Source organism: Mercurialis annua, linkage group LG4, assembly GCF_937616625.2.
Source record: "Mercurialis annua linkage group LG4, ddMerAnnu1.2, whole genome shotgun sequence".
Classification (NCBI taxonomy): domain Eukaryota; kingdom Viridiplantae; phylum Streptophyta; class Magnoliopsida; order Malpighiales; family Euphorbiaceae; genus Mercurialis; species Mercurialis annua.
The window spans coordinates 24,166,820-24,192,015 of NC_065573.1; the positions used below are offsets into that span (position 1 = coordinate 24,166,820).

Consider the following 25,196-nt stretch of genomic DNA (forward strand, 5'->3'; position numbering starts at 1 on the left):
AAAAGCGCAACACAAGCATCAGATTTGAAGCTGGATTCTGCATCCACTTCGCCAGCAAACGAGCTAAGGACTCAGACCGGTAATTATGAGGACTTTTTAATTATTCCTTTAATTCCTTAAATATATGCCATAATAATCATCATATTTGCTAAAATTACATGATTTAGGATGTATGTAGTTATTTGCCAATTTTAACCATAAAAATTTCATGTTAGACTTAATAATTCAAATGTTAAATTGTCGTAAAATCATTGATATGTGTGTTAATTAGTTGTAATTAACTGTTTTTATGCTCAAATTCAGAAACCAAATTGATTGAAACCCTTAGAATGCACAATCCTATGTTATTTAGCTATTTTTACCATGAAAAATACCTAAAATAGTTGCTGGAGTTTTATATTTCTTTTGTTCAAATCACCTTAAAACACTTCAAGACTGTCATTTTTGCATTCCTTATTCGATTTTATGCGTTTTTAACTACTTTTGCATGAAAAACGAAGCTGAAACTAGTGAGAATTAACAGAAAATGAACCAGAAAGTTGTTGAAAAACGACTTCACAAAACCGCCGCCGCCAGCCACAAACGGCGGCGCCTATGGTTTCTAACTGTCGGCGTCGTGTTCTTGATTTCTAGCTTCCAGAACCTTGCTTCCCATATCCTTCCAAACTCGATCTAATCTTCCAAACGTGTTTCCGGACTCGTTTGGGCTCGGAATTAAGCTCAGTTTAGAACAAAAAATAGGAATTTTTATGTACTTTAATTATTTTCCATGTGTCGGGCCAAGCCCGATTTAATACGGATCAAGAAGTCTACTAATGTAACATAGTGTTTAAATCGGGCCCACGAGCCCAAATCCGGGCAAACCAGCAACTTCTAGAGAAGATTCTAGGTTAACCCAAACTTGAAATCGACTCTGAATCAAACCAGTAGAACCAGATCGACGAGACGCGCAGCTCTTGTGATCTGACAGAGAACCCGTTCCGACCAGACCGATGGCCCAAACCCGCGCGAGTGCCATGCACTCAAAATCAACGAGGTTAAAAAGTATCATAAACCTTGTATGTATATCAAACTGTCCTAGAGCATGCCTATAGTGTTTTCCGCTTTCCAAAAGCATATAAATTAGCCGGTTAAAGGACTAATCAAGTAAGTTAGCCAATTAATGCAATTCCAGCCCATCGCTTAGACATCGTATGACTGTTATGAAATGAGTAGTAACGATTGTATAGGTTTTTTAAGATCATTAATAAAATCAATCAATCAAACGTTTACATCCGGTTCAGAGTTTCTGCACGTAAAATATCCAGACCAGCCAGACTTTTGATACTTGCTAGAAACCTCTAAGGTTAGATGTATGTTTAAGAATACCTATTACTTGACTCAAATACCAGTCCAGATCGAGTCATATGCGTGTCTAACGTGTTTACTACTTTCATACTTGTTTATTTACAACTTTCATATCATGTGAATTGCATATACTGTTGAGATGAGGTAAATGCAAATATGTCCGACAAATAAAACTGGTAACCTATAAGCCAAACACACGAGTCTCGGGGAGGTCCACGAACCCTAGTTTTTGGTCATGCACGGTAATCTTACCAATAAGCGAGTAAGGTTACCTAGTCAGTTAAAAGGCATTTCCTAGTTGAACTAGGTGGCGACTCCATTTTTTCGAAACTCATTTTCAGATCGAGAAGTCGGCCATAAGCCTTGGGCGAGCGGTCCCCGAATCCCGCTTCTCTTACATATTTTTTTTAAAAGGTAAACAAAAATGGGGTATGTTTCAAGCAATGTTTTCAAAAGCGGACCGGACCGGACGGTCGGATCGGGTTAACCGGGAACCGGTCACCTGTCCGGTCCGGTTACACCTCAAAATCGCAAAAGATAAAAAATCGGTAAAAATCGGATTAAACCGGTGAAATCCGATTTTTCACAAAAAACGGACGACTCCGATTTTCATAAACCTGATACAAATGGCCATGCTTACTGTTTAGTATAACTTAAACACTGATTTTGCAAAGATTATATTCAGTTCCCGTTCATAATATATATATATATAGAGAGAAAAAAGAACAGTAATTAATAGTAAAAGATAATTAACAAGGAAAAAGAAAAGATAAAAGTAGATGATCAAAGTAATAAGCAGTTTATGAAAAGATACAAAGTTACAAAATAGAGAAGAAGAAGATGGGTCAGCGCCTCAGCGGCGGTAAAAAAAATGGTCTTTTTTAGTATTTGTTTTCATGTTAGGGTTTCTCTTTGATATTACTAAATTCTTCCCTATTTGTCCTTTTGCATCCCCTCACTCACGGGCCAGTCTATAAGCCCAACTCTTTTAACATTTTTTTAACTTTTCTAAAATTGTTTGATTTTAGGGCTTATTAGGTGTTTACCTAAAATAAGAAAATAATAGGAAATATTACTTCAGTGTGGAAAAGATATTAAAAATACCTCATGATTTTTGTCTAATTATTTTTATACTCTCCGTGTCAAAATATTCAGAATTTTACTCTCATATAACTGACAGCCTCTCTCCTCTTTCCTCTCTTCTCTCTCCTCTCTCCCTTCTCTTTCTCTCTCTGGTTCTCTTTTCTCCATTTTTGTTCTCTCCTTCTTCATTATTTCTCCGCCATCACCTCCGACATCTCTCCGACATCGCCTCCATCATCGCTCCGCCATCGCCTCCGCCGTCGTTCCGCCATCGCCTCCGCCGTCGTTCCACTATTATTTGAGATTTAAATTATCGATTCTGTAATTTTTATGGTTTATTTTAACTTACAGACTTAAAAAATATCGATCTTGCAATTTTTCAGTTTTCAGATCTAAAAATCTGTAGAAAAAAACGATTTTCATTTGAAAAAAATAATTTTCTGCAAAAAAAAACGATTTTCTGTGAAAAAACAGTGTCTGATTATCATATCATAATCACTACATTATCATGTTGTTATCATAATACTGCAGAAAATAAAAAAAATTCCATGAAAATAATGTTTGATTATCATATTGCTATCATAACATTATCATGACATACTTTGTCATAACAGTATATTATCATAACATTATCATGGCGTATTTTATCATAACAATATATTATCATAACATTATCATAACCTACTTTATCATAATAATATATTATCATAACATTATCATAACATTATCATAACGTATTTTATCATAACATTTTATTATACCTTATCATATTATTATCAAACGGTATCATATTATTATCATCAAATTTATCATACTATTATCATAACATTATTTATCTTTTATCATAACTATATCATACTATTATCATAATATTATCATGACGTACTTTTATCATAACTGTATCATAATTTTTTATCATAAACTTATCATAACATTATCACAATATACTTTATCATAACAGTATCAAAAAATATTATCATAACATTATCATGACGTATTTTATCATAACTATATCATAACTTTATCATACTATTATCATAATCTTATCATATTATTATCATAATCGTATAATATTATGATATTGATATGATAACGTTAATGGTATAGATATGCTAACGTTAGTGATACCGAAATGATAATCAAGCACTTTTCTTAATAAAAAATCGTTTTCGCTACAGTGTTATGATAATGATATGATAACGTCATAGTGATAACGATATGATAATCAGACGCTGTTTTCTGCAAAAAAATCGTTATTTCTGCAAAATATTATTTTTTTCATCATAAAATTGTTATTTATGCAGATTTTTTAGATCTAAAACGGAAAAAATTGAAGAGCAATTTTTTCAGATCTGAGCGTTAAAATAACTCGTAATAATCACCACGAGTTAAGAATTGACGAGCGACGAAAAATAAAGATAGAGAAGAAAAAGAGAAGGATTGACGAGCGACGAAAAATAAAGATAGAGAAGAAAAAGAGAAAAAAAAAGAAGAAGAAGAAGAAGAAGAAGAAGAAGAAGAAGAAGAAGAAGAAGAAGAAGAAGAAGAAGAGGAGGAGCAGTAACTGCTCTGAGAGTATAAAAATAAATTATAAAAGAGAGGGAGTAAAAACTTAAATTAAACAGGTAGTTATATTAAAAAAAGCCACGTCAGAGTAAAAACAGAAATAAAAAAAAAACGGGAAGTATTTTCCATATCTTTTTTTTGGTGAGGTAATCTTTACAATTATTTTAAAAAATGGAGTATTTTTCCTAATTTTCTCTTGATTTTATTTATCAAAAAGAAGAAGTTTAATTTTAAAGCATGGTCTCCAAGTCCAATTTTTCTTAATATTGTTTAACTGTTAGGCTTGAGTTTGGTTTAAGGCCAACTTTTGGTACAATGTAAATTTTTTCGGTATAATATAATTTTTATATTATTACAATTCTAAAAAATTATAAAAAATAATAATAAAATTAAAAAATCCGAGTTAAACCGGTTGAACCGGTCGAACCGTGAATCCTTCACGAAGCCGGTTTGATCTCCGGTCCGGTTTTAAAAACATTGGTTTCAAATGCTTTTGTTAAGTCTGAGGATGGTAAGTCGGCTAATTATGTGACTTTTTTTAGATAAATGGGAGGTAGTAATTCCAACATCATTACTTGAATAAATAATTTTGTTAACCATTTAATAGTTATCCAGTTAACAAAATATGAGACAACTAAGAAAGTTTGAGATGATCTAGTTAGACTATAGACACATTCTAACTTTGCAAAATAATACCAGATGAAGTGTAATATTTGTGTTTTGCCTCTGAAAATATGAATATCCAAGAATTTTATCATGTTATGACAGAGTTGTGAAAAAATTTGTGTTTTGCCGCTGAAAAATATAAGTATCCAAGAATTTTACCATGTTATGACACCTCTAAGGCTTATATTAAAGGTGGCCACGGTTCGTAACTCGACGATTTCGGTTCAGAACCGCCGGATCACGGTCTAAGAAATATTGGAACCGGCCCGGAACCATCTAAGTGAGATTCCATGACGGTTCGGAACCGACTGGTTTTGGTTCCGGTTTCGGGCGGCTTAAAAAAAATTAAACTAAAATTAAAATTTAATTATAAAAAATTTTAAAAAAATAAAATACCACTTGAAGATAATATTATTAAAAATAATAAAATATTACAACTTTTATCAACAAAAATTAACAAAAAAATATAATATATCTTATCGCAATAATAGATTTATAATATAAATAAATAATAAAATAAAATATATATTATATATATGATAATATATATATATATATAATTGAAAATTAAATAATTTTTTATCGACGGTTTCGACTCTTGAACTGCCGGTTCCGACCCGGAACCGCCGATCCACGGTTCATAATATTTGGAATCTGTCCGGAACCGCCCTGTCTACGGTTCCGGGCCGCTTTTAGCCTGGTTTCGGGTTTGACAGGTTCCGTCAGACCAAGTTTGACCGAGCCGATTCAGGGCCGGTTCACGGGCTGATCCGGCCCATGGCCAGGTCTAGCTCATATTGCATAAAAAGAAGAACAGAGATTGGTACAATTTTTAATGGCCTTCGTAATAAGTTTGTAAAACCAGATGAACTATACATGATGTGAAAATTAATTTCACATACAAAATTAATTTTAAAACCGAAATCCATATAAACAATAATTAAAACTAATTAATCAGCCATCAAAATACAATTTTTAACCATCCTAAGTATATAATTTAAACTCAATAAAAACAGAAAATATAGTCAAATATTTAAGCTTGAATTTATACTTTGATCGTTGATTAAAGTTTAGAATAACGTTCTACGGAATTTTTCCGTCAATTTTCGTTAAGGAAATTTTGTGAGAAATTAAAAACATAAAAAATGGTGTTTGGTTTTTGGGAGAATTCAGCACCCACACAAAAATGGATAAGAGAATGAGTTGCTTGGGGAAGAAGAAGGTTTCGTGAAATATTTAGATATTTATTTCATGTTTCATTTATTTACAAGTTTGCCATTATGACATTCTTGTAAATAAATCGAACTTTAGAGGTAAAATAGACTCAAGTTTCTCAAATATTTTAAAACTTTAAATCATAAGCATATAGGCTGAATCAAAATATTTTTGGGCCTTTAAAATATTTAAAATAATTATTTTAATGGTTTTTAGCGAAAAATCGCAAAATTCACTGTTAACACGTAAAATTGCCAAAAGTCAAAATTAAGGCAAAATACACTCCAAATCATATTTTCACACTTATATATTCCTCCCGTGAATTTATTGACTATTTTCAAAGTCCTAATTAATTAAAAATTGGACACGTGCGGAAATAAACACTACAAATACTAAGGAGTATTATAGAATCTATTTGAAATGGTAACATGCAAACTGAATGAGGGAGGTTACCATTTCGGTGGATAATGTTTTGCTAATTTATAAAGCATCCGTTTGCAAATCAAAATTATAAAATTCAAATTATAAAGATGAAACCCGTAAAAGTCAATTTGCACTTTTATTCCCGTAATATTCACATTAAAAAGGTTTAAGCCCGCATGTAGGCTAATTTCCTCTATTTGAAATTGATTAGAGAAGCCCAAATATAAAAAGAGGCTTCTGGCCTAAATAATTTGGTTCTTGTCCAGCTACATAACAATGTACAACCTAGAAAGTAAGAAAATATGGATTTAAAGTCTTATTTATGGATGTTCAATAGTTTTGATCATGAGCAAATTCAAAGTATATATATATAAACTATTAAAACTTGTTATAAAAGGGCACCAATTTTTATTTTTTTTCAAATTTATATACGGTGTCGAGGTACATCTATTTATTGAAGTAATTTATTGAGGTGGAGGCATTTTTTAATCCATTTTTTTAGAATTGGCTTTTCTAAATATTTTGTGGCAATTTAAGAGATGATTTAACCTTTGTTCCTCATTATATCCATCAAGTTGATTAAATTGGACTCCCATGACTCTTGCAAAATTGTTCATATTTAAAGAAATATATTAAGGGGATATTATATATCATTACACATGGAAGGAAAGCTCATGGTGAAGTGCAATACAGTCATGGTTCCTAGAAAGTTCCACAGGCTATAGTGAAGTTAGTACTAAATACTAATATTATGTGAGTGATTCAATCATAATTCAAACTTAAACTGACAAGCCACCTAATAAGTCTAGATTTATAGTCGGTGTAAAAAAATGTTCTCATCTTAATCTAGCTATCAATTATTCACATTTCTAGATCTTCTTTTCTTGATCAAACTCATAATATCTTAATCAGAACTTCAATTTCTATTACTAGTTTAAAGAGATTCAACGGATTTATTTTACAGATCAAAGCTAATTAATTGTTGACTACCTAGTGTTTCAAATCTGGAATCACGGCTACAACACATATCTTCTTAATTTATCAATTCCTAATCTCACTATTAAAAGTCTATTTTTTATGTAATAAAAAATAATTTTTCATTAGGGTATTATTTAAAAATTATGAGCCGAAAAGGGATGGAATAAAACAATTGATGAAAAATATCAAAAAATCATATGTAATTATTGGTTAAGAGGAGTAATTGTTCGTTCTTCATAATTTCACCATGACTAGTAGATTTTTAAAAATAAAACTGGATCTTAAGGCTCAATCTGTTTGAGTGCAACTTGAAGGTCCGTCGGATTCGGATTTTCTTTAAAAATCACGTTTTTGGCTCAATTGTTTTGAGTTGAAAAATATCATACAAACCGGTGAATTATTGAACCGGTTTAGCCGTAAAACCAATTGATAAGGCGCTCTTTTAATTTAAATGAGGTTGCAGGATCGAACCGTATTCATGTATGCAGTCATTTAAAATTTGAGGTTAGAATTTGTCTCCCGCAAAGAACCTACACGGCTCGAGTGGAGATTAGTCTGAATGTAGAAGGCTTAAAGGTGCCGTCTCATGGTTGACATCCGTCCAGAAAACCTCATGGATCCTATATAAAAAAAAGTTTAGATTTAATTAAATCTTTAAAATAGAATCTAATATATGGTATTCACAAAAAAAGAATCTAATATATAATGGTAAAAATTTTTAAATCTATCAGTAATAGTTAGCTTTTGAAGAGAGGGTCAACGCGCCCCCTGAACTTGTGATATGAAATCATCTAATTTAATTTTACTTTTCTAAGCAACTAATTCCAAAACTCTTCACTTTTTGATCAAATAACTCCATAATTATATTTTTAAAATGCGTAAAATACAAATCGGAGGTGAGCAATGTAAAAAAGTAATTAAATACTTCTCTAATTGTTGCGATATAATTATTTCAAATCTATTTTTAGAAATAGAAATAGAAATTATGGGATTATTTAATCTAAAAATGCAGAATTTTGGTGTTAGTTACCCAAAAAATTACACAATTAGACCAGATAATTTCGTATCATAAATTCAGAATGCGCGTTGATCGTTTATTCTTTAGCTTTTCTATATGAGAGGAACAGTTAAATAATAATATTCATCCATTAATATTTATCTAATATAAATGACAGATTGATGGCACTAAGATGTTCCATTTTCTTCTTCTGCTGTTCTAATATTTGTAAGGTAGTTACTACATATTAGAAGGGTTTAATTAAAGAAAAGGACGAAGAACATGCTAATCTGTGATTATTGATTAGGATTCACGTGCCGATCTCACATGAAAACAACTCTACTTTATTCCCATTTTCAGGATTTTCATGAGATTACAGATTAAAACGCAGTTTAATTAGTTATACATCACATGATCATTTTCCACATAGTTATTTTAAAGAATAATGAAATAATTTTATGATTAACTATAAAATTAATTAACTTTGTTAATTGCTACCTATCAATGTGAATGTCTTTTAAGCTCATTTTGTTATACTATTAAGTCCTAATTGAATCTTACGTCAGGCATGATCATTTCAGTCAAATTTAAAGTGCAAATTGATCAATTCATTCATTAAAAAATAATTAATCCGTACCAAATTCATAATTATGTAAAATACTGTAATTATTTTTATCTAATTAAATAGTAATTGTATGCAAAATTAGTAAATATAAAATTAAAAAAATAATTAATGAGTGTGTATATATATAGGCCAAATATACGGATTGGACCCTTTCATTTGGTTCAATTTTCAATTTGGACCCTAATAAACTTTTTTCGATGATGGTACTTAACGTTATAAAATAATTTCACATCAGACCCTCCGAACCTAAAATGCCACGTGTCTGTTAGTGACTGGCCAACTTAACTATGACATGTTAGGTTTGCTAGTTCACATTTGCCAATCATTAATGGCCATGTGGCATTTTAGATTCGGAGGGTCCGATTTGTTTTTATAACGTTAAGTACCTCCATCACTAGGATCTAAATTCAAAACTGAACTAAATGTGAGGGTCCAATATATACATTTAGCCATATATATGAATAAAGGGTCAAACCGGTTCATAAATTTGTGACTCAATGTCAAATAACTCATTTTCAACTATTTTGATTAATTAAGGACGACTAAAACCATTCGCAGTTTTAAAATAATTAAAAACAATACTTTTTAATTTTAGGTCGATTAAGAATAAAATTATGTTATTTTAATTTTTAATTTTTATTCATTATATATAATTATGTCTTTAATTGACTAAACAAGTGGAGGGTAGTATTTTTAATAGATCAAAATGGATGAAAGTGAGTTATTTGACTCTGAATCACAAAGTGATAAGTTTCTGTCCTTATATATAAGCTGATCAATTAAATAACGATTTAATTTCCTATATTTTTTTTCAATATTTTCTTTTAATTTGAGATTATAAAGAATATTATGTGATTAAATTAAAAAAATAATTCATATATATAATCCCTTATAGTAGTTTGAAATATCATAAAAAAACATATAGAAAACTCTAAAATATGTCCATACCAAATTGTATAAACACCAAAGAAATGAATACACTCATCATATAGCACGTGGAGTGAGCCCATTGCCCTTATAAACACCAATTCCATCTCTTAGCTTCAATCTCCATTTTTCCTTTTGCTCTCATCATTTCATACTTTCTTGTTGATGAAGAAATTTAGTTTCAGAAGTTATATTGCTTTATTTTTATTAATCATGATTAATCATATTCTTTTATGTTCTTCATCACCTTGTGCTCTGCATGAAGAGAAAAATAATAATATTTTTTCCAAAGAAAATTTACCAAGAAGGCTATTAGTTCCATCAATGGCGTCATTAAATGGAAGAAGAAGAAGCCATGGCCATAAGCCGGTTAGTATAGGAGAAGCCGAACAAGCTTTGGAGCAAAGCTTGAGGAAAGCACCACCAAGTGTTTTTAATCCTATTCAAAACAAGTAATCATTAATTTTTAGATATTTTTGTAATATTAGTTCTAGCTCCAATTAATTTTTAGATAATGATATTTTTATATGATTTTTTAGGATCTTTATGTCAAGTTAATTGGTTTCAGTAATTGTAGGAAATGGTTGTAAAAAATTGTAATTTTACTTAGGTAATAATAGCATTGAGAGAGTTTTTATACCTATACTTAATTCATGTTTTATTTATAAACTTAACTAATTAATATTACAATTTAGATATAATATTCATCTTATGGCAATTGCTTATGGATTGCCATTTTTTTTTTATCATAATCTAACAATCAAATTAACTTGGGAATGAATATCGCCAATGCTGTATAATCAGTTATTAACATTTTTGGAAGTTTACATTCACATTAAAGTTAAATCAATAATGTAGAATTTTTTTCATAAACTCGATTGAAAAGTGTATATATGGTGCTGCATTTCATGCTTGGTTTTACTTAAATTTGAACGTTGCTTCTTATTCTACTTTGGGAACTTGTATAAATTATCCGCATGTGCTTTTCTTTAGATCTTAATATGTTTATAGATTTACTGGATTAGACTCGATCAACCTGTGATTTGTATAATTTCTATTGAATAATAGTTACCTTACTCTTACATGAGATCTTAGAGAAATGAATACTATTTATATAATTTTATGAATAAATAAATTACTCTACTATTTATTTAATAATAGTTAATAAATAATTTAGTCAATTTTATGAATTACTTATTATACAATTTTATGAATACTATTTATATAACTTAATTATTACTCAATTATATCTTTAAATTAAATAAAAAATAATTTAGTCTTGTTTTTCATATATTCTAATAATTTTATATATTATCAACTGAATGAGACTTATTTTTATTGACATAAAATGATTATCAGCTATCTGCTAATAGCTATCAAACTATTTATACCAAGTTAATATCACTAAAAACTATTGTATACACAATCGATCTGATTAGTGATGAAAGATCTTGATTACATGTAGATTCCTCGAGTTTTTCAAGCTGATATCATCAAACAACTATTGCAATGATTGACTTGCATACCTTAGCAACTATTTATTTCATAATGCAAAGAGAATTACATCTCCTTTTTAGCTAAATATTAGTATAATTCTAAATGTACATGATATGGTAAAATATTCTACTTCAATAAGATTTTTTGGGATATTTATAATCTATCAAACATGTAGTAAAAAATGTATCTCGATATTTTAATTAAATAAGTATTTTTATTTTATTTTTTTAAGTGTTTTTATAGTATGTCTTTTAGTAAAATTTATTTAAGATGGTAGAAAATGGTATGATTAATATTTATTTATATTTCTCTCAAAAAAAAAGATTATTATTTATACACCAGAAATTAAAAATATTAATTTGAATTTCAAAGAGTAAAAAAAGAATTTATATTTGTATTTCTTCCACTACATCTATTAATATTGATAAAAGTTTGTTACCTTTATAGTGAAAATAAGAAAATAAATTCTAGTTTCTATATAATTAAGACACTCAGCACGTTCCAAATTGATAAATAGTTTAATACAAATAAAAAAAATTAGTTCAATCAAAATGATGTGTATTGTTTCATTAAAAAAAATCCACACTTACTCTTATTTAATATAATAACATTTTTTTCTTTCTAATATATTTTACAATAATATAACAAAAATATACATAACAATTAATCATTCAAATAATAAATGACTATATATAACTTGAGATAAGAAAAGTGAAAATACAAATTAATAAATAAACTACGATTATTACTTTCTCTGTATCAAGCTAATGTATATTATTTGAAGCGTTAATTTTAAAAAAGATTATGAATTTTAACGTGTTTTACAATTATAATATAAATTTTAAAAATTAATAAAATTAGTCTTTTACTTTATTCATTAGCAAATCAAAACCCCGACCTTGTTTTGAAAAAAATGTTGAAACCACTTCAAAAACAATATATATTTTTATATTCACATAAATATTGTTTCAACGAAAAATATCTCGGTATTTTGATTTGCCAAGATTTAAAAGGTGGTGATTAAGAGATATGGAAAGAGACAGAGAGATCGCATTATGCCACAATCTGTTGGTGAATTCAGTTCCTTTCACGAGTGCTTCCCTTTATAATTATTAAAATATATATATATAAAAGATAAATAGGTGTTTAAGAAGATTTTGGAGTGATAAAAGAGGAGATTTTGAAAGGCAAAAGCAAAGAGTAATAATTGCATAGCAACCACATGGACATAGTTTGCTTTTGAGAAATGAATACAAAATCTTAGGCATTACACAGCTTGTCTCATACTTCAAAAGACTTGTAGAACAAATCATGGCTACATATGAATCCATAAGACAGATTGGAAAGTTGAAGAGCCGCACGTTCACTTGTCACCTTCTATTTTTTTGTTTCCTATTTGGCCCATTCTATCTTTTACCTACATTTGGTAATGGCCTCTTTACAGCCCCAAAATTAGTGCTTAATTTGGCCCATTATTATTATTATTATTATAATTATTTATTATTATTGTTTGTAATAAATTGGCCAAATGTGCAATTTCAACTTTCATATTAGACGTGATTTTTAACCTGGACCGTAACATTATCTTTAGTTTAAAGTTGTATCCAACATTATTAAAAATGATAAAATGGATCACCCTTCAATAGAGTTCTTTTGCCATTATATTTGTTGATGCCAACCACATATGTCACGCATTGTCTATGTCAGTATGAATAGTATCAAAAAAATCAGATAAAAGAGTCTCCATTTTGTTACTTCTAATAACATTAGGTACCACTTTTTAAAAAAATAAATAAATTATTACTGTTCGAGTTAAAATTGAACCAATAATGAAAGTTCAAATTGTATATTAAGCTTAATAAATTTATAATTTGAGATTTAACATATTTTTAAAAGTGGTTTTATTGTGAATCTAATTTCGTAACTGCTAACTATAGTGTGTGAACACATTAATGTGTGAAATATTTAAACATTAAAAATTATATCTTTTCACATGAAGAGAGTTGTTCCCTCTAGTTTTCCTATAAATTGAGACTTTCTCTTCATTTGTCAAACACATTAAAACTAGAACTTTTCCTTTGAGTTAGAGAAAATATAGTCTTGTGTTATAAATATAGTCTTTTTTAATTTAAGAAAACATAGTCTTGTGCTATAAAAAAAATTCTTTTTGAGTTAAAAAAAAACATGGTCTTATATTATAAACAATATTTTTTTCTCCGAGTTAAAAAAAACAGTCTTGTGTTATAAACACTTCTTGAACAATGCAACCGAGTGTTATCAAACTGTTATCATAGTGCAGTGGTGGCATTATTTTTTGCTGTTTTATTTTGAAGACGACGTGTTGATAGTCAGTTTTGTACCTTCGAGCTGAACCATGAAATAAAAGAGAGCGACCTAGTCAGCGGCCCAGCTTTTTCTAAAATTCACATTTCAACCAGCAACTGTCCCAACAATTTTTAGACGCGTCCCTTAACAGTTGCTGCCATGAATTCCGAAGAGGTTGCGAAACAAAATATTAATCGTGACAATTTTAATCAAATTAATTTACACCGTTTATTTTATAATGAACGGTGTAGATCGTGAACCAAGCCTATAAAATAAGGTACACGCTTGAAAACTTCTTATTTTTGTAAAAAATTTTCGTTTTTAGAATTATCTTGTAATTTTCTCAAATTCGAGTACCCAAGCTGGGCTCTTTTTTCCTACCCAATAACCATGACAGGTTCGTGCTCGAGTTTAGGCTAAAAAGTTGAGTCCGGTCCATACTCGACTCGGCCCATTACATGAATAAGAATAGAACCTCTCTCCTACGGGAACTACTCTGAAACCTGTCGTTTCCAAATATTTCGTACTCACTTCGTTTGCAGTTCAAGAAAATCGTCCATCTCCATTTTCATCTGTTAAAAACCTTAAAAAAGAGACTGTAAAAACCTCATATTCTCATACGCATTCTCCTCTGTTCTTCACTTACCTAATGGACACAGACGAGAACCAAGAAGAAGCACTCCGTCTAAAATCAATAGCAGAGAGCAATTACAAAGACTCCCACTTGAAAACAGCTCTCAAATACGCCAAGAAAGCCCACAAACTCTCTCCAAATCTCGAAGGTCTCTCTTCAATGCTCACATCTTTCAAAATCCTCCGTGCCGGTGCCGCCAATTCTGATGATTTCAGAGACTGGTACAAAGTTCTCCAGGTAGAACCCTTCTCTCATGCTAACACAATCAAGAAACAGTACAAGAAATTAGCTTTAGTTTTGCACCCTGACAAGAACCCTTTTTTAGGATGTGAGGATGCTTTTAAACTTGTGGGTGAAGGGTTTAGGGTTTTGTCTGATAAGATTAGGAGGAAAGAGTATGATATGAGGTTGAGGATTAAGCTTCAAGATGAGAGGGTTAGTATTAGTAATGATGGCGATGAGACTTTTTGGACTGCTTGTTTAAGGTGTAGGCTTTTGCATCAGTTTGAGAGGAAGTATGTGGGGAATGTTTTGATTTGTCCTAGTTGTAAACAGGGTTTTGAGGCTGTGGAGGTTGTTGAAAAAACTGAGAATGATAATGGGGTTAGAGTTAGTGAGAGGTTGAAGAGAAAGGTTGCTGCTTATGAGGAACAAAAAATGGGTAGAGTTGAGGAACTGCGTAGTGGGGATTTGAGGAAGAAAGCAAGTTCGGGTGATGCTCAATTCCAGAGTCGGAAAGCGAAAGGTGTGAATTTGGAGGAGAAAGAGGGTGGCTTTGGAGAATGGAGTGGCGAGAGACTGAGGGGTGGAGGCTTGAGGAAGAGAATGAGTACTGTCGAGGAGGTCCTGAAGAGATCAAAGCCGAAGAAGGTAATTTTTGCTGATGAAACGATGACATTAGCAGAGATGCTGTTGGATGCGAAGAAAAAGGTTCTCCAACAGAAAGCAAAATTTAAGGAGAAGCAGAAGGATGGGGCAAAGAACAGCAATGAAAAAGAGAAGGAAAAACTTGATGTCTTAGAGAAGCTTAGCAACATGAAGAGTAAGAAAAGTGAAGCTTCTAAGAAGAGTGTGGCAACGGTACTGGAGGTGAAAGACAGTGTGCATAAGAGTAGTGATTTAGAAATTGAGAGCTGGAGTAGATCCAGGAAGAGCGCAAGTTGGAGCATTGAGCGCCACACAAATTTGAGTAATGGGGATTTGGAGGTAGTGGATACTGAGGATTTAGACTTGCATGACTTTGATATGGATAGGGCAGGAAACAAATTTAAGAAAGGGCAAGTATGGGCTATATATGATGATGAGGGCCTGCCGAGACGTTATGGTTTGATTGATGATGTTGTTTCTATGAACCGATTTTTGATAAAGTTGATTTGGTTGGATCGGCAAAGCAATGCAGATGAAGGTGCAATTTGTTGGGAGAAAATGGGATTTCGTATATGCTCAGGGAGATTTAAGATTTCCAGAAGGACAACAATTAATTCCCTAAATATTTTTTCACATGTTGTGGATTGTGAAAGGGAAGCAAGAGAAGTTTTTAGGATTTTTCCGAAAAAAGGTTCAGTATGGGCACTTCATAATGAAATGCATTTGGGTGCAGAAGAAAGAAACGTCTCAGCTAGCAATAAGCAATGCTATGAAGTTGCTTTGTTCTTAACCACTTATAGTGAGATGTATGGCATGAGCATGGCCTACCTTGTGAAAGTTGATGGGTTTAATAGTGTATTTACAAGACGTGAAATTGGATCTCATGCTATAAGATGGCTCGGAAAAGATGATGTTCGGTTACTTTCACATCAGATTCCTGCGAGGAAGCTTTCTAATGATGAAGTCCCTGATCTTTTCAAAGACTGTTGGGAACTTGATCCTGAATTACTTCCTTGAAATCTGCTTGACACTGACCGAGGAAGATGATTGGGTGTTGAAATATGATAATCTCTTTGTATAGTTTTTTTATGACCGGTCTTCAAGGTAGAAAATGCTTTCAATGACTATCACACATCCAGTGAGGTACTTGTATTATTGGCCGATTTTGTTCTTCTGTGGCTGAGTGAGGTGCTGCATTTCAGTATACTTTATTTATAATGTATCTATACATGTCTGACCCTTTGTATTTTTTACACTGATCAAAATTCATTTGAAATTATCTTAAAAATCCATGCCCACATACTCGCATGAAAGGGTTATTTATTACAGTATCATGTTATTAGCTAGAGAATTTATCAGAACATGAAAGACTCATTTATGATAGTTGATTTCCTATATAGATACTCGGTATGTATCCATGTGTAGCATTGGATTTCTGCAGCAAGTACTTGTGCACTGGCATTCATTCTATTTAATTGCTGAACAAATACAAAGGCGTAGTTAATCTTTGATCTATATACGGATTGATTAACATAATTAAACCATGAACTTTACGTTGATATAGTTTGTTGATGTAGTCTATACCTTCCAAAGGCAAAGTCTGAGTCTAAGTAATTATCTGAGCCCATATATCTCTAAGCGGAGATGCTACATTGTTTATATATTTTATGGAATCCAGTAGCTGCAGAGAGATTGCCTATATATGTAAAAGATAACTGCCATCACTTCAGTCTTCAACTATCCTCACTGGCTGATTTTTTTCAGGAAAAAAGAAAAACAAAGAGAATCGCAAATTTTTGAAAAAGGAAGAATGTGGTTGTTTTGCAGGAAAGTCCATCTGGTTCTCATTATCTTCAACAACCAAACAAGTTACTCAAGGGATTGTTGGCCCAGGTTTCGTTGCCATTGTTACAGGTCCAAAATTTTACCTTTGCTTTCCTCATATTTTTAAGGTTCTTTTTTGCACAAAATTGAGAGATATTTTGCTTTGTCACATAGTATAGCTGCCGTTTTATCTAGTTCTACTTTATTGCATTTGACACATGAAAATGAGAGTTGACCAACTACTTTCTATATGTTTAATTGATTTTCCAATGAAAAAGGAATATGATAATTTTGGGCTTTTGATGTTATTTTCATGCTATGTTTCGTATGTGTTAGCTGTTTCAAGTTCAATTAGCATTTGACGCATATGAACTGTCTGCCATTTGGTGATCTTTTAATGACCAAATCAGGTGGAAATGACACAATACAATCGTTTTATATGCGAGGTCACTCAAATAAACTCCAATAGGATGCACTTTGCTGTAGCTTTTGCTCTATGTTTGTTGATTTGCTACTATGGAGGCTCTGTTTTTGCAAACTCGGTGCTACTTTATAGCAACAGGTTTCTTTTATTTTCCTTTGGGTTTGGTTTTTGCATTCTTCAATGTTTACTGTTGAATTGGTAGAACATTACAGAATTATAGGTTTCATTGATAGAAATTAGAAAATATAGATTTTTGTTTGGATTCTTTTGACCTTCAACGGATTACCATGTTCGTCACCTGTATGTAAAGTATTGTATCACCCACTATTAGGAGCATCTAGTAGCATTTTGCGCTAAACTGCCTGAATACTTTTATTTGTGGTATCCATGTATTTATGGCAGAAAGAATGTTGCTGCTAGAAGAAATTGGACCTCAATGGTTCTGCAAGATAGTTTGCATCAGATGTCAAGCTGTGTGTTGTACGGAAACTTGTTGAACCTTACGTTTTGACATTTCGTTTTCATTTTCAGAATGCTTCTAAAACTCCAAATTTTTTATAACTGCAGCATATTCATGTAAAAAATATAATTTTTTCGTTTCAACATTTTCGTTTTCGTGCAGCATAAAATTCCTTGGGTCTTTCAGGAACATCAGTGTAAGAGTGATTTTGATTTTTTTTGATTTTGGAGTACGATACTAAGTTGTTTGCTGATGTAAAAATCATATGATTGATTAATTTATGTTCGTTTTTCTGTTTACAATTGTATCTCAAGTGATTATATTTGAATAAAGTTTCAACATTCTTTCTGAAACCATTGAACAGTGCAGATGCTTTGAATAAAGTTTCATAAAGTTGCAGGAGACAAAGCAAATTCACCTTAATTATGAAGGCCATTTTCATCTAAGTTCCTACCAAAATTGACAGTTTGCATTAAAATTGTTAAGAAATGCTTCTAGTTGATGAAATTATAAGTCACAGAATAACTTGCTAACTTGAAGCCAGAAAAATTTGTCTGGTTTGCTAGGATATATTTACAAAATCCAAACTAATAAAGTACCAATCCGGTCCCTAAACTTATAATTTGAGGTCAAATAGTTCATTTTTGGCCATTGTAGTCAATCAAGTATAACATTTTATTTAAATCAATTCAGGAAAAAACTATACAATTTAAACAAGTTGAGAGATCAAGAAAATCCAATTTTGTCCTTAATCGGCCTAAAAATAAAGATAAAGATCAATGTCCTCAATTGATCTAAAAATTAAAGGTACTATCCTTAATTGATCAAAATGGTTGAGTGAAATTCACCTCCACTCACAAGGTGAGCCTCAACTGACCTAATAATTTGAGCCTCAATTGTTGAGGGATCTAATTGACCCTTTGCTTAAATCCAAACCTTTAAAATCTTTTAAAGATGGAGTAATAATTGAAAAGAATTTAAAAGTTTGAGTCATTTTTTATAAAGAAGTTAGAATCCCATCCACAAGGCCAGATCAACAACTACCAAACTGAAAATGTTAAGTACCAAATGAGTTTTAAATTTTTTAAATTTTAGAAAAAAAGTGGTCTATGAAGAAGGAGACAGAGATCAAATGACCAGATTTTTCCATGTTAAAGCCCTCACTCTCTTATATGTAAAGGAAGTTTTGGAATAAAAAGAAACATAGCACAGAATAAAAAGATCTCCATTGATGCCTTCACAATCTTCTTTTACACTTCCATTAACTCTTGACTGATCTTGGCTGAGCAAACTATTGGTTCGATTCCATTATATATCGATTGATTTTACCGAAATTTAATTATTTTAATTATTTTATCGTGTTAATGTCAAGCTGGCTGAATTAGCTAAATCGAATTAATTTAATTGACCACATTAAACAAAATTTATTAACCGAACCAGCTAATATTGACTTAGACTTTTAACCGAACTTAACCAATATAAATTGGTTACTTTAGTTTGATCAAATTTTTGCTCACCCCTATTTACTAATTAGGTACGCACTCTTGCCCTCTCTTCATCAATTTTGAGATCTATTTAGCTAATTTTTCAACATTGCTTCATTTACTTGCTAATTTTGATATTTTAAGAAATGCTTGTTCTTGAAGTAATATTTTATTACTTTGAAAGAAAAGAAGTCATAGCCAAACAAGTAATGTAAAATTTTAGTTTGTAACCTGCAATAAGCAATTTGTGGCACTGGGCTGACAAATTTATTTGATTTATGTTTTTTTATAAAGAAAGTTAGTTCGGTCTATAAATTTATGTGACAGAAAAATTAATTTAATCAATTAACATCAAGTATACTCAAGATTTTTAAAACAAATTATATAGATTCAAATCGAGATCTTCGCCCACTCAAATTTTAAATTGAAATGAAATAATAAGAGAAATCAAAATTATTTCATTTGAAATTATAATATTTTAGGTCCAATTAACCATAACTGAAATTGAACCTAACTAATTATGTCAAATAAATTTATAAACCGAAATAGTTTTTTTAATGTTCAAATCGCAAATTTTTCTGCAATTATTCCTGTTAGCTGCGATCCTTTTAAAAGATTTTTTTTGCCATCCATCGTCTTGTGGATGTGCTAATAATGTTCATTTACCGAAAAAGAAAAAAAATCTATACTATCATGCCAATTTATTTTATATAAGAAATATATAATTTAGATAGTTTTAAAATGGACAAATGTCGTAAAAAGGCCAAACCTTTCACAAAAGTCCTGACCTTTCAATTTCGTCGATTTTGGCCAAAAACTGATTATTTGGTTTTACAAAAGTCATGACCTTTCAATTTTGTCGATTTTGGCCAAAAATGAATTATTTGATTTCACAAAAGTCCTGACCTTTCAATATATGTGCATGCGACGTAGGCGCCACATAGACAAATTGAAATCAAATTGAAAGTTGGCCACAATTGAAACCAAATAATCTGGGCGTCAAAGATCGCGGGTTCGAACCCCGGCTACGCCCTTTCTTAATATGGAGTGGTTGTGGTTGGATTGCTGGCTATTATAGCCCGGAATTACCAGGTATGTGGGCTTGCGAGCGGTCCACATCCCGGGATTTGACAATGATATTGAATTTCGACTCAGTAGAGTGAGTCCTCGTCACCAAAATAATCTGTTTTTAGCCAAAATCGACAAAATTGAAAGGTCGGAATTTTATGAAATTTTTATAAAAAGTTTGACTTTTTACGACATTTGGCCTTTTAAAATCTACGAATGCTCCATTTTTATAAATTCAACAATATGGCGTAAAATTCATACATAATCTCTCGTGCTGTTTCAAGTCTATGTATGTACTTTGTGCTCATGTCATTTGCATGTGCTAATATGATCATAAAATCTCCTTCCTTTTGATTTAGATGGAATAATCCTCATTTTTTCATTTTTTTTCCAAAGCAATGAATTAGATAGCTTATTTAACTTATCAAAAGCATACGTGTATTATTAGGGTTTGAATTTCAACTTTCATCAACTTTTTTTGGTGAGAGAAAATATTATACCTAATAAAATTTGGAACTTCAAAAATTCTCATTAATTATAGTCTTTCTAAATTTGCTTTAATTTAAATGTTTTTCTAACCGAGTTGTTTTATACTATAACTTGAGCATAGGCTTAGTCCCTATGATTGTTTTACATACAGTCGACCCTCTGATAATTAATATACATAGTGGACAATTTTTTTATTAATTATTAGAATTATTAATTTATTAAATACTTTATAAGACATAATATTCAAATTGGTTCTCTAAAAATTTATTAATTATTAGAATTATTAATTTATTAAATATTAATTATCAGTACATACATCATTTATGTTTTGCTTGAAATTTACATTTGGATATTTTGTTATAAATTAAGTAATTATAAAGCATCAAATTGAGTATTTAGACATTAAGACAAAAAGAAGACGTGGTCGGAACGAACCCATTGGTGGAGGCCGGAGGAGCTTAGAAGCTCTGATTGAAATATACTTTTTAAAATAAAGTTTCTGTAACAGTTAGATTTCATCATCAACAGTTCTCATAGCAATACCAATAATTTAGTTGGACTCACTAAACATATATATTCTCTCTTCAGTAATATTCCAACATATCAATAGTTTCTAAACAATGATAACCTATCATATATATTAATGAGTGATAGTTCAAATGATATGTATCGAGGAGCAAAATTAAAAATTCTACAATAATAGCTGATTTATACAAAATAAAATTTGAGAGGGCTAATTATAAAAAAAATTAAATTTAGTGACTATATTTAAAAAATTAAAATTAAAAAGGTAATTTTGCAAACAAATAAAATTTCTACCTCAGTCCAAAGGCTGGGTCCGCCCTTATATGTACGCTTAGCAAAGTTTTAGTGAAGTTGTGAAATTAATATTTTTTACAAACACCAAAAATTTCCCTTCTCAATGATAGAAGAAAAGCTAACGTATCATAGTCCTAACTTATCAAAAGATAACTACTGAATCACTGATAACTAAAGTGAATGTATATAAATATATAAATCCAAATCATATGTAGATAAATTCATTTTATTACCACTTAATTATAAAAGTTTGAATTCAAACCCTAAACCTCCAAAAGCATGAAACTGGACCAACATATTGTAGTGATTGTGAACATGATTGGCACAATCTCCAAAATAATAAGCCCTTTAATTCCCAATCCACAAAATGACCTACTAAATTTGATGTACTTGTCTTTTCTTCTTCTTCATTTTTAGTGATCCTAGAATAAGTGTACTTGTTATTATCTTGAATGGAATTATATAAACTCCTAATTTATTAAGTCCTACATGTTGTGGTAATCTCAAATTCATGAGCCCTAGATTTTAATAGCAGGTAGGGCATCATTTAAACATGATTTCACAATCACCATTTAAAATCACGAAAATCCTATGATTTATGATTTGATTAATTTTAAAAACAAACTTATATGATAAAATCGCATTTAGTTTCTTAATTTAATATTGATTTGGTGGTTGGATTATATATATATTAATTCGAATTCGACAACCCCATAATTCCAGCATTAGTCAAAACCTCATAGTTTTTCATAAAATAATGATAAAGTTAAAAAACAATAGTAAATCTTAACAAATTGTGGTAAGAAGAAACAATTAATTTTTTTACTTCAATTATTATCTCAATCATCTGCCCGTGGTACAACACCAAAATAAACATATAGTGACAAGTAAAAGAAGAGAAAAATAATTGATTTACAAAAAAGGAGGCATTATGATATGATTAAAATAATTAATAAAAAATAATCCAAAATAAACGATGAGTGAGGACCGGTAGCAGTTGCCGGTTGTCCATCTGCACCTTAGTTCCACCCCGACTAAAATACAAAATGTCACCGGCGGATCCGGCTGTCGGTAAATCTGCAGAATTCATTGTAACTATGCATAGCAAAGAAATTTAAAAGGATAGGTAACATGGTGATTGTGGGATACTGGGATGGTATAAAATTATTAATTTCAAGTTTTATTTAACGAATCCCACTAATGTTGATTGGAATAATTCATCAAAAAAAGAAGTTGATTGGAGTATTTTTATATATATATATATATATAAACAATTAAAGGGGAATTACTAGAACAAAAATAAGAACATAAGAAGAAAACAAAACTATACAATTCACTAATATTGGAACCTTCTAATTAAGTTGCGAGAATTAATTAAATAATAATAGTACCATTACTACCATATCCAAGAAAACAATTGCATAAATTACCTTCTTCTTCATTTCAATCTTTCTTAACCATTAATTCCCCATTTACATTAATAATCATCTCAAAAAGTACAAAATCAAAAGGGAATTAAGAAAATATTCTAATCAAAAACTAAATTAAATAAATTAACCATATAACTCATCAATATTGCACTCACTCATCAATTACCATCACTATGTACTTTCCTCACCCCTACCAATGTAATTCAACATATAGAAGAATGGGAAAGCTAAAAAAGAAAAAAGAAAAAGATACAAAGAAATAGAAAAAATCAAAATCAAGAAAATAAAATTTAAAATTTAAAAAATTCTCACATTCACATGCTTCTAGCCATCATTTCTTGGAATCTCCTATATGATTCTTGCTTCTCTAACTTAAACTTTTCATGACAATCTGCAATAAACATATCTGCCAACTGATCTATCTCATTACCAACATCATCGTCGTCGTCGTCTTCCTCGTCGTCGTCTTCCTCGTCGTCTTTTCCTCCATTGTTATTACAACAATTATTCTTTTCTTGATTCAACTTCTTCTGTTCTAGCCAATGGAGGTACCCAGAAAGCTCAGCAGAGGATGATTCGTTATTTTCTATGGATTTCCACGTTGAATCATAAAATAAATGAGATTTAGAAGAAATACCATTAAGAACCGGTGCTGAAACTGGTATAACATGTGAAGAACACCAGTTATAATGTAACCTAAATGATCCAAATAATATTTTTCTTGCTTTATGTTTTCTTTTTGTATGGTAAGTGAAGTTTATGGGTTGGTTTTCTTTGAAAATCTGAATAATTATGGCTTTTGCTTTCGATAAAGCTCGAACGATCCGGCACACGTGTGAGATTATAATAGTGTGGATTAGGGTTTTGATCTTCACAGTGCTTAAGGTAGAAGAAGAAGATGGTGATTTTGTAGTAGTAGTGGAGAAAACTTGAAGAAGGGTCACCATTTTTTATTGGCTTATGTTTCTATTGAGGTTTGTTTGTGAGATTTATAAAGGATTTTGATTACCAATTTGCCACTAGACTTTTAGGTTATTTAGAAAAGAAATAGTCATTTACATTTGTTTATTTTAGAGGTATTTTGGTACTATTACATCACTCCTTCTTCACTTTTTCTATGGAAATTATCATGAAATCACCACAAATGAAAAAATATTATCAAGAAATTTTGACACAATACATTTGAAATAACTCATGAGGGTGTCAAATTTTGTAGGTTATTTTTTTTACTTTTATTTAATTACAAAAGGAGTAAATATATTCTATTTTATTTTACTGTTACCAAATTTTGTAATTTTTTCATCTGATGATAACTTATTTATCAGAAAACGATACTAATTTATTCATATATTTAACAATAAATTCCACGTCATTTAAAAGTTATCATCATTTTTGATATTAAATTTATCATTTAATAACTGGTAAATTTATATCTGAAACTAAAAAATAAAGATAAATAAATTTGATTTCTCAACTTCATTTTCCTTTTAAAAAAATTCATTAAATTATAAAAATTTCAAAACATTATTTAAAAAGGCCTAATGCTATAATCCGCTGACCTTTTAACTCATTTTCAATCCTACCATAACGTTGAAAACTGGTCAATTTTACATTATTTTGTATTTTTCGTTTCAATTGTAGTCAATTTTTCAATTTTTGACAATTATTTTACTTGAAGGATGAAATCATTCAATTAGCTAAGTTTAACGATAAAATTAGATTTTTTTTCATTCAAAAAAATATAAATAAGTCCTTTATTTTTAAAAACTAACTAAAAACCATAATCAAATTAAAACTAATTTAAATTCTTAATTAATTTAATTAAATCTAAATAAATTTTAAACATATACAATTAATATATGCTATATATGGAAAATATTTTTGAATATTTTTTAAATGAAAAGGACGTCAATTTAATATTTTAAGGTACAATTGAAACACAAAAATGCGAAATAGGATAAAATTAATCAGTTTTCAACGCTAGTATAAAATTGAGAAGGGGCTAAAATGTCGAGTTTTCCTTCTCCACTGAAGGAGCAGACCCAGAT

At 30.3% G+C, this 25,196-nt stretch overlaps 2 protein-coding genes across 6 annotated transcripts; one reads left to right on the forward strand and one right to left on the reverse strand.

Moving 5' to 3' along the window:
• The first annotated feature begins 14,134 nt into the window (after nt 1–14,134).
• On the forward strand, nt 14,135–17,860 carry LOC126677700 (uncharacterized). 5 transcript variants are annotated; one of them, XM_050372461.1, is made up of 3 exons: nt 14,135–16,293; nt 16,915–17,064; nt 17,385–17,860. In XM_050372461.1, exon 1 carries the CDS (start codon nt 14,299–14,301, stop codon nt 16,165–16,167), a length of 1,869 nt encoding a protein of 622 aa, XP_050228418.1. In that variant the 5' UTR covers nt 14,135–14,298; the 3' UTR covers nt 16,168–16,293; nt 16,915–17,064; nt 17,385–17,860. The 5 variants fall into 5 exon arrangements, with proteins under 5 accessions (XP_050228418.1, XP_050228420.1, XP_050228417.1 ...); XM_050372463.1 differs by having other exon boundaries at nt 16,978–17,064; XM_050372460.2 differs by having other exon boundaries at nt 14,135–16,338; nt 17,385–17,695.
• A 4,832-nt stretch (nt 17,861–22,692) lies between these two features.
• Nucleotides 22,693–24,195, reverse strand: LOC126678037 (uncharacterized). Its single transcript, XM_050372897.2, has 2 exons — nt 23,461–24,195; nt 22,693–22,795 (listed from the first exon to the last, which is right to left on the reverse strand). Exon 1 carries the CDS (start codon nt 24,093–24,095, stop codon nt 23,463–23,465), a length of 633 nt encoding a protein of 210 aa, XP_050228854.1. The 5' UTR covers nt 24,096–24,195; the 3' UTR covers nt 22,693–22,795; nt 23,461–23,462.
• Between the last annotated feature and the right edge of the window lie 1,001 nt (nt 24,196–25,196).

Bases quoted from the DNA above. Each gene is read 5' to 3' on its own strand.
- LOC126677700 (XM_050372461.1), top strand. From the start codon at position 14,299: ATGGACACAGACGAGAACCAAGAAGAAGCACTCCGTCTAAAATCAATA.
- LOC126678037 (XM_050372897.2), bottom strand. From the start codon at position 24,095: ATGGTGACCCTTCTTCAAGTTTTCTCCACTACTACTACAAAATCACCA.